Source organism: Coregonus clupeaformis, chromosome 20 (assembly GCF_020615455.1).
Source record: "Coregonus clupeaformis isolate EN_2021a chromosome 20, ASM2061545v1, whole genome shotgun sequence".
NCBI lineage: Eukaryota > Metazoa > Chordata > Actinopteri > Salmoniformes > Salmonidae > Coregonus > Coregonus clupeaformis.
In genome coordinates, this window is record NC_059211.1 from 2166362 (window position 1) to 2181717 (window position 15356).

Genomic DNA, 15356 nt, shown 5'->3' on the forward strand with positions numbered 1-15356 from the left:
TAATAGTACAGTAGTGTATACTTAGGACTAGCCTAATGCAATTGTCTTAAGCCTAATTTATATCGTACGTACACAACAAGAATGCATTTAGCTACACAAAATGTAGCAAACACGTGCAGTGACACAATTTGTACCGTGATGCTAATATGTTTTTCGTTCTCTCATTTCAGGACTTCCCCACTTTACTATTGATGTGAATAAATAAACATATAAGACTGATTTTGAGACTGTACAACAATTAACATACTTCCATTAGGCTATTGTAGTTATTTTGTTTCTGTTCTGTTTAGTTTGGGCGGGGTTCTTGGATATGTAGGCCAATCAAACCAATGAGCGGATATACACATGACAGGAGTAACGTGACTTGTGGGACTGGAACATGGCGGATGTCGAAACAGCGAAATCTTTGAACGGTTTGCTGAATGGAATAGCACAAATAGTGTATTATAATAATGCTGAAATAACAGAGGAACTTTTGAAAAATGAGCTTTATCCAGACTTAACGCAGGAGGAGTTTCGCGCGATGCATGAAAAGATGAAAGGTCTTTTAAAGGTACTGTCAACTTCTGCATTTTGACATCATTCTAAGCTGAGTCCTCTTGTGTTGATTGATTTGAGAAATGTAACTAGCTACGTGACTATAGGGATAGGCTATAGGTAGCAAACAGTTGCATGTTTCAAATGCTCAACCTAGTCCTGCAGCCCATATGCTTGATACCTGTTTCTCTATTGTCTTTATTTGCTGTCTGTAAAATCTTACTAAAACAAACCTTTCAGCTCAATCAGTTAATTTAATTTGTACTATACTAAACAAAAGGCCTTGTAAATAAATTGCTAGGATAGGGTGTTTGGATTCATTCATGTTGACAACAGTGGTTTTCAATGAGTTTGTCTGCCCTACAGGCTGAGATTTACCTTTCACTAGATGGCAGCACTAGAACACTTGTGTAAACACATATTTCCCTCCAATGTCCTTGGTGTGGAGGTGACATTGTTTCTACATTTCTATCTTGACCAGAACAAGATAATACAACTGGAAAAACGTCAACCTCTTTGTTAGACTAACAAATCTTTGATTCTCCCCCTCTCAGTCCATCGCCACTGCTAACATGGACCAGGCCCAGCTGGAAGCCTACCTGACTGCCCAGACCAGGAAGCAGGGCACGGGGGGTGTGAGCGCCGAGCAGGCGGCCGCCCTCTCCCGGTTCTGGAAAAGCCACCGGGCCCGGGTGATGGAGAGCCTGCTGGGCCAGAGCCGCTGGGAGCCTGGCCTGAAGGGCCTCACCTGGAGGGTGGACCTCCAGACCTCGGCCAGCAGAGGGGGGGCCACCAGCAGTCCCGTGGCCCTGGTGGAGCTGGAACTGGGCAGGGCTGGAGAGGTGACAAGGGAAAGGGGGGGAAGAGGCCCACACTCTAAAATACCAGTCACACTGACTGTACAAGCACATTACATGGCTACCTGACCAAAGTTATATGTTTTGATTCCCCAATTGTGCTTTCAGACATAGTAACTTATGGAAATCAACAGGATTTCTCATCCGGACTTGTTCCTTAATGGGCCCCAGGTGGGCGGAGTTTGCACATTTTGATTTTAAACTATCTAATTAGTCCTAAATTGAAATCTCCACCCACCCGGGCCACCGAGTCATGCATAGTTGAACCTCTAGGAAATGTAATGTCAATATAATGTAGGACTATGCAAACTATATGGAAGCTGTAGAGCACGTCGTTCAGAACACATCAGGGATTTTCTTCTCACCTTCCTCTTTCCTGCTTTAGCAGTATATTTATTACTTTGTCATAGTTCCACATTTTTGTGTCTGTACCAGCGCTACATATACTAGTCTGCCTCTCACCTGTTAGTCCTCAACCTAACACATAGCTGTGTCCCAAATGACACCCCATTCCCTATGTATTCCCTATATAGTGCACTATTTTTGACCCTATGAGCCCTGGTCAAAGTAGTGCACTATATAGGGAATAGAGTGCCTTTTGGGTCGCATCCATAATTGAGGGTTTGGGACTATACTGGAATTTCAATAGTATCACTGTAACCCCTTTTATCACAATACATCAAAGCATCCTGGTATGGCTTTTTAATGGCACACATTTTTTGTTGTTGTTGCAAAAGTGGTGTTCATTTGGTCAGGCCAAAAGACTAGCCCTGTGTGTGCCTTTTTTTGTTTTTCCCTGGCCTCTATCATGTTATCGGCCAGCGTTGTTGTGGAGAGTTGGCATCTCTGTGGCTCTGCTGAGATGGCGACTTGGCTCTAGCTTCAATCCCTTTAGTCTGGTATTAGCTGGTGACACTACAGTGTCTTCTCTTCTAGGTATTAGTAGCAGGGAGAGTTCCAGGAAAAAAACATTTCACAATTATGGGTGATAAAAGCATTGTCTTACGCCAGATACACAATGCAACAATATCGCCTGCTGGTCGGTTGACAGACAAGCGTTGCGTAGGAGTGTCAGAAGACAATGGTCCAAAACATGGTAATGGAAAATTCCCTGGTAACAGTGATGCTGAGACTCAGATTTTTGACTTTAAAATGTATGTCAAACAAAAACCAATGATTGCTAAGTTAAACAAACCATAAAACTCTGTGCACAAGGGCTACTAGAATGACGGTTTGTGTGTCGCAGCATCACTGTTACTGTGGAATTGCCCTAATGTAAGGTAAAACATTGTTAGAATGTGAAGACGAGTAGAGCTAGTACTACAGTCAGTGAGACTACATTGCAGTGTCCAGTAGGCAGATCAGTCCCAGGGAAAATGATTATTGTATCAATTTGTAAAAGAAAATTACATTGTAAGTGTAGAGCTTTTTCTGCCCCTACTACAGCTTTTTCTTTCAACCACCACACTATATTTAGTTGATTATTATATCCATGATTGATTCTCATACTTTTTATAGTGCACTGTGTTGTAATCTACATCATCCATGTCAATGAATCCATATATTTTTTGTCCCTACCATTAAAAGTATTTTATAGCCAGTAAAGGTAACCGGTCTATAGGCTCATACTCCCATATCAAGATAATTCTAAATGCTTTAGGTTAGGATGCTGTGGGATTTCATTTAATTTAATCTCTACGACTTGAATGGGTTAAATGACTTAGGCCCATCTGTAACCTATGTATCTATAAGCTATATATAAAATGATGCCAAAATGTTGATTGGCTTTGGTTTGGTCATACAGTACCAGTCAAAAGTTTTGGACACACCTACTTGTTCCATGGTTTTTCTTTATTTGTACTATTTCCTACATTGTAGAATAATGGTGAAGACATCAACACTATGAAATAACACATGGAATCATGTAGTAACCAGAAAAGTGTTAAACAAATCAAAATATATTTTATATTTGAGATTCTTCAAAGTAGCCACCCTTTGCCCTGATGACAGCTTTGCACATTCTTGGCATTCTCTCAACCAGCTTCATGAGGTAGTCACCTGGAATTCATTTAAATGAACAGGTGTGCCTTGTTAATTTGTGGAATTTATTTCCTTAATGCGTTTGAGCCAATCAGTTGTGTTGTGATAAGGTAGGGGTGGTATACAGAAGATGGCCCTATTTGGTAAAAGACCAAGTCCATATTATGGCAAGAACCGCTCAAATAAGCAAAGAGAAACAACAGTCCATCATTACTTTAAGACATGAAGGTCAGTCAATCCGGAAAATTTCAAGAACTTTGAAAGTTTCTTCAAGTGCAGTCGCAGAAACTATCAAGTGCTGGCTCTCATGAGGACCGCCACAGTAAAGGAAGACCCAGAGTTACCTCTGCTGCAGAGGATAAGTTCATTAGAGTTAATGGCTCAGATTGCAGCCCAAATAAATGCTTCACAGAATTCAAGTAACAGACACACCTCAACATCAACTGTTCAGAGGAGACTGCGTGAATCAGGCCTTCATGGTTGAATTGCTGCAAAGAAACCACAACTAAAGGACACCAATAAGAAGAGACTTGCTTGTGCCAAGAGACACGAGCAATGGACATTCGACCGGTGGAAATCTGTCCAAATTTGAGATTTTTGGTTCCAACCGCCGTGTCCTTGTGAGACGCAGAGTAGGTGAACGGATGATATCTGCATGTGTATTTCCAACCGTAAAGCATGGAGGAGGAGGTGTGGGGGTGCTTTGCTGGTGACACTGTGATTATTTAAATTCAAGGCATACTTAACCAGCATGTCTACCACAGCATTCTGCAGCGATACGCAATCCCATCTGGTTTGCGCTTAGTGGGACTATAATTTGTTTTTCAACAGGACAATGACCCAAAACACAGCTGTGTAATGGCTATTTGACTAAGGAGAGTGATGGAGTGCTGCATCAGATGACCTGGCCTCCACAATCACCTGACCTCAACCCAGTTGAGATGGTTTGGGATGAGTTGGACCGCAGAGTGAAGGAAAAGCAGCCAACAAGTGCTCAGCATATGTGGGAACTCCTTCAAGACTGTTGGAAAAACTGTTGGTTGAGAGAATGCCAAGAGTGTGCAAAGCTGTCATCAAGGCAAAGGGTGGCTACTTTGAAGAATATAAAGTATATTTTGATTTGTTTAACACTTTTTTGGTTACTACATGATTCCATATGTGTTATTTCATAGTTTTGATGTCTTCACTATTATTCTACAATGTAGAAAATAGTACAAAATAAAAAAAAATCCTTGAATGAGTAGGTGTGTCTAAACTTTGACTGGTACTGTTGAAGAAGGAAAAATATTAATGTCGCTATGGACGCCGCGGCCCAGATGTCCACGTGGATAATCCATAGAGCGTCTGAGAGGGGGAAAGTATTTTGAAGGGTGCGTCCCAAATGGCACCCTATTCCCTATAGGGCATTACTTTTGACCAGAGGGAATAGGGTGCCATTTGGGACACACACCAAGTCAACTGACAGACCCCAGCTGAAGCCACCACCACGGAGGTTACAGGTCTGGGATCAGCTAGGGCTGTGGCGGTCACGGAATTTCGTCAGCCGGTGATTGTCGAGCAAATAAATGTCGGTCTCACGGTAATTGATCGTTAATTAACATAAACACATTTAGCATTTCCTGGCTTCCACACACAGCCTACAAGCCATTTTAAAAAAGTCTAATAAATCCATGTAATATAGCCTACACCTTCACAATAAATACAATTTTTTATTTTAGGTCTAATGAAGCATGATATGAATAAAATGTAGTCTATTTCAGAAGAAAATAATAGCATACTCTGAGGTGTCCTGATGTGGCTATGCCAAATGGCTGTGGGCTACACTAGTTCATTTAGCAGACAAGATTTGCTTATAATTCCATCGCATTATTTTATAGTAAGAAGAATACAATTGAACAAAGCTGAATAGAATATAAATATTTTCTCCAAACAATTTTAGGGAGTGCGCACTATTCTGTGTTGAGCGGTTAACAAAGAAATAGGTACTCCTATATGCATAATTTAGAGTTATTAATGTAACTTTAGTGCTGCGTTGTGCCCTTCTCCCTGAGTGTGCTGCGCAATCCAAAGCGTTTTTCTTCACACCGCTCTCCGTCACGTGATCGGGTCTTTCTCACAGGCTACAAGTGAAGACAGACACATCCGGGATGCAACTGCGCGCGTCCTTATCCAATTCCGAGGTGCATATTGAAGATATTGGAAGAACTGTCCACATACTTTTCGTCAGCCAACAAGATGAGTAGGCCTAACGAACAGCAAAAGGACTAGCCTATGTCAATCTACTATCCCCCATAGTACAAAAGTCGACCTATTCTGTGCGAGAAATAAATATTCCAAACATAGTCTGGGACAGTTGTGGGATGCGATAGATCCCAAATTAATACAACCACTAGCATCAAAAAACATTTTTTTATGCAATGTGGCTGACGCAACATATCAGAACGTTTAGCTTAAAATGTTGATAAACTATTAGGCTATTTCTTCACATTATAAGCGCAGCAATGCGCACATGGTAGTAGGCTATAAGCGCAAATGTTCCATTAGCGGAAAACACTATTATCAAAAGTGACCGCAAATGCAATTATACATGTAATGCTTTTATTATAAAGGTGCATTTTTATGGTGAAAGTTATCTTCCCCAAACTTGAAACTCACGTGTTGCTTATGTATGCCAGTTAGGCTCTACACCCCTTGTAAAGCAGATTAATGTGCTTAATTTTAAGAAGTTATTTGGCCATTTTAGCTGTGATACAAACCTTATTATAGGCCTATGGGCTAGGCTACATGAGGTGTGCGACTATGATTCGAACAAGTCGCAAAACAAAGGTATTGTTTCTTATGCTGGACATCATTCACAAGTGATAATATATAATTCACAAGTGATAGGCTAATATTTTCACCCATCAGACTATTCTTGATTTAATCTTGTCTTTACATATACTACACAATATGTTTGACATTTGTTTTGATTTAGAATGGACCATTATTATGCATCTGTATCGAAAAAGGGGCAGCGGGAAATGCACTTAAATAGCGAATGGAGGACGCTTTTCCCCGTGGTTTGTTTTCATGCCAGCCAGGTAGGCTATATGCCTGTTGTAAATATAAGCAATGTGCTTAATATTAGGAAAGTTGAGAAATAAATATAGTAGGCCTAGCCTATAGAAAGCTGATGGGATCCTCTTTTTATTAACGGCCATCACTCTGTTTTCTCCCGCAATTGCGTAGCCTATAGAAATGTTGCGCAACATGAGCTCATGGGCTCTCATGAAGTGTTTGATTAGATTTTCGAATACATTTGCATTGATGTCAGAGTGATTAGAGGGACAATAGAGTGCTGAGTACCAGGCAGTTAGCACGTTTGGTAGGCTACTAATGAGCAGCAACAGCATCAGAGCTTGGAGAAGCCTAATTACCGTGACTAAACGGTCATGTGGAATTTGACTGCCTTCATGACTTGTGACCGAATACGGTCACCGCAACAGCCCTAGGATCAGCTTGCCCCGCCCCTTTCCTCATCTTAATCACCAACGGCCAAAGCACCAAACTGGCTCTATTCCAGCTGTTGGACGTCTTCTTATCTGCATGACTGAGCTACATCCATCCTATGGTTGGTTGGTTGGTGGGTTAGTTTGTCCTGCTAATGCTTCTATAGTCTTGACTCTCTAGAGTCAACTGCTTGAAAAGGCTATACAGAACTTTTGCTTCTGAGGGTGCTCTTGAGCCAAAAGGGCTCCCCCAGAAATATTGCCCAGAAATGACCTAATTTAACAGGAAAAAATATATGAAATATACAGAATACAATCAAGACAATATTTCAAAATGGCTTCTTGTTCCTTTTGCATGTCTCATCTTCTAATAGACCGGAGTGGCCCATTTTCATTCAACACACAGGCCTATTTACTCTGAATCGGAAGCTCCCTGTAGACTTGAGCTAAAATGGAGTATAGCTTCCGCTCCCACATATTAAATAAACTTGGTATAGCCTAATAATGGGCTGGGTGGTGTCTGCTCCGTTCCCAATGGAGCTTCAGCTTTTATCTGGGATCAAAAAGATATTCTAATCTGACCCAATCACATCCTTGCTGTAACCACAGCCATTGTGCCTTTTCATGGATACTAAAGCAGATTCAAAGCCGATTTATGAAGACATCATTTTTACTAGGGTGAATAGAAGTGGTCTGTTGACATTTTTATTTTTATTTGGCAGTGGGAGAGACTGTCTTACAATAACATGTGGTAAATCAATAACTTCACTTTGTAATCTAGTAGCACAATTACAGCATGCAAGCTAGAGGCCAATGGACCATTGGTAGTCTGTGTGCAGTAAGATTAACAAGGTCACATCTGTAAAACAAACAGTTGCACGAGTCTACAGAACCAAATTGGTTCTGTAACAGTTCACAATCATTTGCCCAGTGATTATGTGGCTAAAAAAGCGGAACATGTCCAGCCTATGTCCGGTAGGCTGGACATTACCCACATACTATGTGGGTAATGTATGAGGGTGTAGTTTCCACATTCTTACATTTCATATAGCACATGTTCCTCTTCTGTAGGCACGAAATGTTATGAAACATTTCAAAATGGAGGTGCTACAGGATCTCGTCCAATAAGAACACGTATTTGTTTTTCCCATTGTAAAACGTTTTGTCCTACTGGACACCATTAACCAAGGCCATCCAGTTGTTGCTCTTGACTTTTCATCTGCATGACAGCCTAAGCCTTAGTTCTCCTACATTTACGTCATTTAGCAGACGCTCTTATCCAGAGCGACTTACATTCTTTAATTTTTTTATACCCCCGTGGGAATCGAACCCACAACCCTGGCGTTGCAAACGCCATGCTCTACCAACTGAGCTACATCCCTGCCGGCCATTCCCTCCCCTACCCTAGACGACGCTGGGGCGAATAGTGCGCTGCCCCATTGGTCTCCCGGTCACGGCCGGCTACGACAGAGCCTGGATTCGAACCAGGATCTCTAGTGGCACAGCGATGCAGTGCCTTAGACCACTGCGCCACTCGGGAGACTACTGTAAGTGCATTACATTTGACTACTGTAAGTGCATTACATTTGACAGACAGTGCTTTGCACCAGTGATCCGTGGAGTCGAGAGGAGCTCCCAGTCTGACGTTTGATGATTTACAAAACAGGCTTGGGTTGTTTGTCTCTGTTGTTAGGCAGTGTCTTTACCCACAGCGACCCAACCCAACCTCCTTTACCTTGTGAAGTCAAAGACATAATGCACTAACGATATCAGCCGTCAGGCAGAAAGAATGTTGATTGAATCCCTATGACCAAATTGTTTTTGACCAAAGTGTCAAAAGGGAAGGTTTGTTCTGTGTGTGTGCCAATTCAAGAGTTAGGAAAGTGAAGAAATATGATAGGTATGAGGCATTCCAATTCCTGCCTATAGATGATAGCTGGCATGTAACATTAGGTGTCTTTAATTGGAGGGTGGAGAGTCAAAAGACATTGAAAGTAGAGGAGGGTGATTGCTTATTACACATTATCTCCCTGTCCTATTGTCTCAGTATGCTGGCTTATTACTGTTCTTACATGTCAATGTGTTTACCTATATGTCAATCAATGGCAAACACAGAAGGCATGACCAATTCTTCTCTCCACACAGGAGATTTCTCAGAGGACTGCACAGTGAAGTCTTAAATGACAATTTTCCGGTTGTCTTCTCTCCCATCATTCTTCCGTTTGTTGTCTCTCGATAACAGTAACGGGAGCACACTTGTATTCCCAGGGTATCCAGCCTGGTCTCATAGACTAGATGTAACATAGTAAATGTAAAGCCAGCCCACTCAAATTAGTATATGTTACGTTTGGTATGGTTACATAAGACAGATGATTACTTAAGGTTGGGCGTAAAACGTGAACGTCTAACAAGTCAAAGGTCACAGACAACTTTAGCATTTTAGCAAATTAGCAATTTTTCAACTACTTACTACTTTTTAGCTACTTTGCAACTACTTAGCATGTTAGCTAACCCTTCCCCTAACCCTAACATTAACCCTTACCCTTTAACCTAACTCCTAAACTTAACCCTAGCCTAGCTAACGTTAGTCAGCTAGCTAATGTTCGCCACCTTGCTAGAATTCGTAACATATCATACGTTTTGCAAATTCTTAACATATTGTATGTTTGCAAATTTGTAACATATTGTACGTTTTCAAATTTGTTACATAATACGAATTGTAATTCGTAACATATCATATTAAATGGTTGATGGACATCCACAAATGACTACATACCATACCAAATTTAGTGTATCGGTTTTACATACAGAATAATACGAAATGCTCTGAGACCAGGTTGGGGTATCATATCTCACGATAAGCCCCGGCTCTATTTTGGCTAGCTCTCTCATCATCTCATGTCTTGTTATTGTTTTTCCAGTAAACAAATGCATTAGCGTGCCGTGCGATCCTGGGCGTGGCCTATTGAGTGTATTCAATTAGATCTCTAATATATGATGACAGATCCGGTTCTCAGGTGCCTCAATACTGAAGAGAGGAATGGGTGTAGCAACAGTGAGTCAGCATTCTAACTCTTGTGTGCATCCCAAATGGCACTGTATTCCCTATATAGTGCACTACTTTTGATCAGAGCCTATGGCCCTCAAAAGTAGTGCACTAAATGGAATAGATTGCCATGACTTGAGACGCAGCCCAACTTGTGAAACTACTGTATTCAGACCTAAGGAGTGATTGGTGGTTACTGGTTATGCACACAATGGTGATGAAAGATAGATTGGATAGGCTTATAGTTGTCTTTCGGTTGACCTGTCTGACCTGTAGTGGGTCTAAAATTACAGTTTGTATTCAGTGTCTTCTATGTGTCCTTTTGTATTACACATTTTACAGTCGCCCGTTAGCAAACCATTCTCGGTTAATTGTGCCAGGTATGCTGTGTAGGCCTATATAGCATATCATTCCGTTTATTTTGCTGTTAGCAGTGTGTAGGCTAAACATAAACACATGCATACTGTTAATGCTCCCTCAAAGAGAACTTAAAAACACTTTTAGAGTGCATCGATGGTCTGCAACGTAGTTCTTTCTCAATGCATTTTTCCCTCCACACCTGGCTAGCATAACAGCACATACTTAACCAAACAGAATAAACACTTGTATCATTCAACATACAGTTTAAGGAATGTCTTCACTAGTAACCAAACAGGACCTACCTGAATTTTTCCAATAAGAAACGCCTGTTTTTGTTGCAAAACGTTTGCTACTTTGTGCGCTAATGAATATACACCCCTGGTTACCTGTGTTTTGTCATGTCCAGCCGAATGGGCATGTGGCACTGTGTGGATGTGGGTCACTGTGGGGGTCAAGCACATTTGAGAACGTGTACAGGTGATGTCAGCTGCCGGTGCTACTGGTGTAAGCAGTCGCTCTGGTGTCTGAGGCAGTTGGGGCTGGCCAGCTTCATTGCCAATGGCAATGGGGCTCCCATTTCCCTCAGATCTGTGACAGTCTGCCACTCCCCTGGTACTGAAAATGAGGCCAGCGGAGCAGCACGCCCTTGAAGACAAGACACCACTTAGTTGAAGTCTCTACTGTGCTGTTGTATGAGAGGAGTTATTGATAAATTCAGTTGCTGTCACTATGGTGAATTTACTACCTATTTTCACCTGAGAGTAGAGGAAGATTAGGATTGAGGTGTGCCTCATACGGTACTTAGTTGAAAATTTAGTAGGCTAAACAAGTTGGTGAACAGTAAATTGATGGTATTAAAGCTAATGTGGAGCACTTATACAGTAACTGTTTTGCAGCCTAATAAAAGTAAATTATTATAGGTGTTCAGGGCGTTTAGTGTTCATTCAGCCTATGCAACATTACACAGTGTAACTTCATCTTAACTTGATCTATCAAGTCCTAATCACTAAGCCACAATGTTTGTGTTTTATAGACTTGAGTGACAGTTTGAACAATGCGCCTGGCATTCCATTAAGCTGAGGTGGACAGACAAGTTCAAGAGGGTCTTCTCTCTCGCCAACCGAAATGAACACTGAATCGTCCCGGGCAACAGACACGCTTCAAACAAACAAACGACGGTGGAAAGAAATAGGGCAGCGGTAGCCAGTAACCAGGCAACGGTTCTTTAAGAGAGGTGATAGGGCCATTGTGTGGTGATGTCCACTCTCGGGAACAATCAGACTAACAATGACATGGACAGATGGAGGGGCTCGTGTCCTATTGCGGCCACCAAGGGACGTTCATTCATTTTTCAGTGGCATGTAATGAAGACGCTACACATCATAGAAATTGAGGAGTAGATAAGCTAATCACCCGGTCTGCACATGGTCTGTGTACACTGCGACTCATTTGAAAATATACTCAGACTCAAATATCCCAAAATGTTTTGCATGTCAGCGTTCAACTTTTCAAGATGTATAACTTTCAAAATACAGAAATACAGCCGGTATGATGTATTTATATGTTGTTATATATTTTGAAAACTTGATTGGGGACATGCAAAACCATTTTGGGACTATATCAACAATAGACTAATGAAACATACCAAAATATAGTTTTTTTTTGGGTGGAGTTTTCCTTTAAGGGCAGGTGCTATAGTTGCTCTCCTGACTTTACTTCACTGTTCTGTGATCAGCTTCTATATTTATTCTAGTCCTAACTGACCATTGTGTTAAACATGATGCCACATAACATCATGTTAAGATTCAAAAGTAGCTCTCCAAGGGGTATGGATGCCCTTGGACAGTCAACTGTTTTTTTTAGAGGTCTTCTCCTCCTTTTCCCTCATTTCTCCTTATCCCCTGTTCCTGTCGTCATCTCTCTTTGATGGCACGCTGGTTAAAGGTCACATTCTCACTAGGGATATTGGAGGCTATTTTTGAAATGCCTCAGAAGAGGGTAAGAGAGAACGAAAGTGAGAGTTTCAAGGGGCACTGTTATAAATGGGGAAAACTCAAATGACTGTGCTACAGGCAAAGTGGGCAACTGTTGCCTTTTATTTTGTCAGTAAGTGTTGCTACATGTACCTCTAGGTCATCTTACCGCACTTACAACAATCTTCTGAAATCATTCATCTTTGTCCACTGTGTTATTTTCTTGGTATCATGTTGAAAAGAACTCTTGAATAAGCGTTAATAAACTATTTACAAATGAGTTTCATCATTTATAAACCTTTATAAAAAAATAATGTAGAAGCATTTATAATGGCTTATTCATGAATGTTTATTTCCATTAGTCCTTTTTAGTTTGTTGTCCGTTGGAAAGAGAAAGAACAAGGTGTTCCTAACTGAGTGTGTCTAGACCACATCCTGGTCCTAGCTTCCTCTTTCTGTTCAATTTCTGACCCCTTTTTCCCACACACCTCTTCCTGTAGCACAAAGTGTTGAATAAGCTTTCAAAAGGCTCAACGGAGGTCACAAACTGGCTTAGATCTCAGGTCCCATCTTTAGCACCACTGCAAAACAAAGTCTAGTTCTTACAGCTCTATGATGTCACTCAGTGGATGTTTATAGGCGTTTCCTAATCTGACCTTTGCTCCCACTTTATGTGGCTGAGAGGCCGGACCTTAAAATAGGACTTGTTGTGAACTGCTCCTTCTGCAGTTAAGGTTCACGATGTTTCTGATGTCACGTCAGTTGAGCTACAGCCCTCAAACCATCATCCATGAAGTAGGCTCTACTGCCTGTTGTCTTGGTCTTAATAACATTTTACATTTCCCTTCTCCTTCATTCCTTCCTTCCCCCATCCCTTTTCCTCTTTGCCGTTCTCGTTTTCTTCCAGGACTCAGACTTTGTGTGTCTGGAGTTTGACGAGGCGAAGGTGAACCAGGTGCTGAAGAAGATGGCTGAGATCCAGGAGAGCATCGACACCATCGTACACCGCAGCTAGGGTCTAAATGTGTGTGTGTGTGTGAATAGAAAGAGAGGAAGGCTCCCATTCTGTAGAATAAATTGTGGTTTCCTGTCTTTTCCTGTCATTTCCTGTCATTTCCCTTCATTCTATGACTTGGACAGGAAACATTAGCCTGCCTTACAGCAGACAGGACAAATATGCCTTATGTAGATGTATCTTTATACCTTATTTACTGTACACACTGGCTAGAAATTGAACTGACAAGATTTGCTATTCTACATGACAGACAAGCCTATCTGTTCTACATGCAAAATAATTATCTGAAATATGTTGTATGGTTGCACCCTCCTGGACAGGCCTACGTGCTGTCCCAAATGGCCCAATGTCTTAAATATCCTTATTTTCTTGTCTCGTTTATTTTGGATTGATTGGAAAGACTTTTCATTGTTGAAAAGCAAAATTATGGAAATGTCTCTGGTCATTTATCTAGGACATTTTACTGATTGACAATATAGATAAGAAGCCTTTACTAGAGGAATGTGTAGTTAAATGCAGTAAGTCTGCTAATATGCGCTATTTCTAACTGGATAATTGATAGCTTCAACATTCAAAGTAGTAGTTTTAAGGGTAATACAAAATAAGTAAATGGTGCACATTCATGTTATAAATGTATTGTTTAGTTTGTCGTTATCGTGATAATTCAGTCAATTTATCGTGATATGGATTTTTGTCCATATCGCCCTGCTCTAATGGAGGTCCATGTCATCGTTTTTACCCCCATTTGCAGAATGGGATATCAGGCTACCTAGCTAAACACTTTGGACCAGGTGTTAAAATGTTTTATTAAACTGTGACAAAGTGTATCAAAGGCTGCTTTTCATTTTGTCTTTGTAATTAATAAAACAAAGTTAAAGGACCTCATTACTACTTTCTGCGTCGTCCGCATTCCAAGAACCATGGGTCACCTCAGTATCTTGTCCTCCTCGAATATTCCTGTTCAAAGTCTGGACGGTAGCTATAGCGTTCCTGTTTGACAACCAAGCCGACTTGCACGGACTGGCACTGTTGCCTCGGAAGTGGGGAGTGGAGGAGGGGCGGCTGGCTTCCTGACAGGGTGGAGAGAATGGCGCTCGAAGGCTTTGATAAGGTGAGGAAAGTTGATTCATACACACCCTTGACAGGGAGCTGATACACCCTCGTACACAAGTACACACCCTCCTTGTAAAGTGATAGGAGGAAGATTTCGGCCCTTGGGGAATCTTTAAAATGGTTGTATTGACATGATGATTGTGGTCACAAGGGGCAGTGATGAGACCAACGGGTTGAGAAGATTTGGTGGTTTACTCATCTGCGGTGAGCTGAGCTGACCGTAGGCCCTATAACCCACGTCTTCTGGTGTACATTCACATCCCTCACGCCGTCAACTACAGTAAGTAACCAAAATCAGCTCCTTAAACCAGTCATCATCAACTCCGTAACCCAAGTCAACTACGTAATCCAGGCACTGTCAACTACGTAACCCGAAGAGAAACCCAACACCCTAGCCAAACACCTCAGCCTGGAGGTGTCAGCCTTACATTAAACGGGATGTGGATTAGACAGCTACAGGTCATACTGTAACATCTACAACTCAAAGGCATTATTGACGTCACATCTACAACTCAAAGGCATTATTGACCAATCCCAGTTTGTAATGTAACAACGGCATCTGTACCGTTGAGTCACATGGACAGTGTCCAACGTTTACTGGAGTTCAAGACATATTTTTTTGTAACAATTTAACAAGGAGTGAGCTTTGGTTAAGGACTAGCGCAGGGGCATGTGATGGTTTAGGCTTGAAAGTGCTCGCGGACGAAAGCATGACTCTGTAGACTCCCCGCTTAAATCCCTGGGTGCCTCCCAAATTACATCCTATTTCCTATATAGTGCACTACATTTGAATAGGGCCCATAGGGCTCTGGTAAAAAGTAATACACTGTGTAGGGAATAGGGTGCAATTGGGACTGAAACCCAGAGACAATCAATTAGCAGTTATAAATAAATCAGCCTGAGTTATAGTTGTAATTATGGCGTCGG

General features: G+C 41.5%; 1 protein-coding gene across 1 annotated transcript; it reads left to right on the forward strand.

Annotated features, from left to right (window-relative positions):
- Nucleotides 1-335: 335 nt before the first annotated feature.
- commd1 (copper metabolism (Murr1) domain containing 1) lies at nucleotides 336-14196 on the forward strand. The gene is made up of 3 exons (XM_041838974.2): nucleotides 336-553; nucleotides 1092-1379; nucleotides 13209-14196. Exons 1-3 carry the CDS (start codon nucleotides 380-382, stop codon nucleotides 13314-13316), a joined length of 570 nt encoding a protein of 189 aa, XP_041694908.2. The 5' UTR covers nucleotides 336-379; the 3' UTR covers nucleotides 13317-14196.
- The last annotated feature ends 1160 nt before the right edge of the window (nucleotides 14197-15356 follow it).

Excerpts from the sequence above, each read along its gene's own strand:
- commd1 (XM_041838974.2), top strand. The coding sequence starts at position 380 with ATGGCGGATGTCGAAACAGCGAAATCTTTGAACGGTTTGCTGAATGGA. Across the intron at positions 554-1,091 it reads AGATGAAAGGTCTTTTAAAG|TCCATCGCCACTGCTAACAT; the intron begins GTACTGTCAACT and ends TCCCCCTCTCAG. Across the intron at positions 1,380-13,208 it reads AACTGGGCAGGGCTGGAGAG|GACTCAGACTTTGTGTGTCT; the intron begins GTGACAAGGGAA and ends GTTTTCTTCCAG.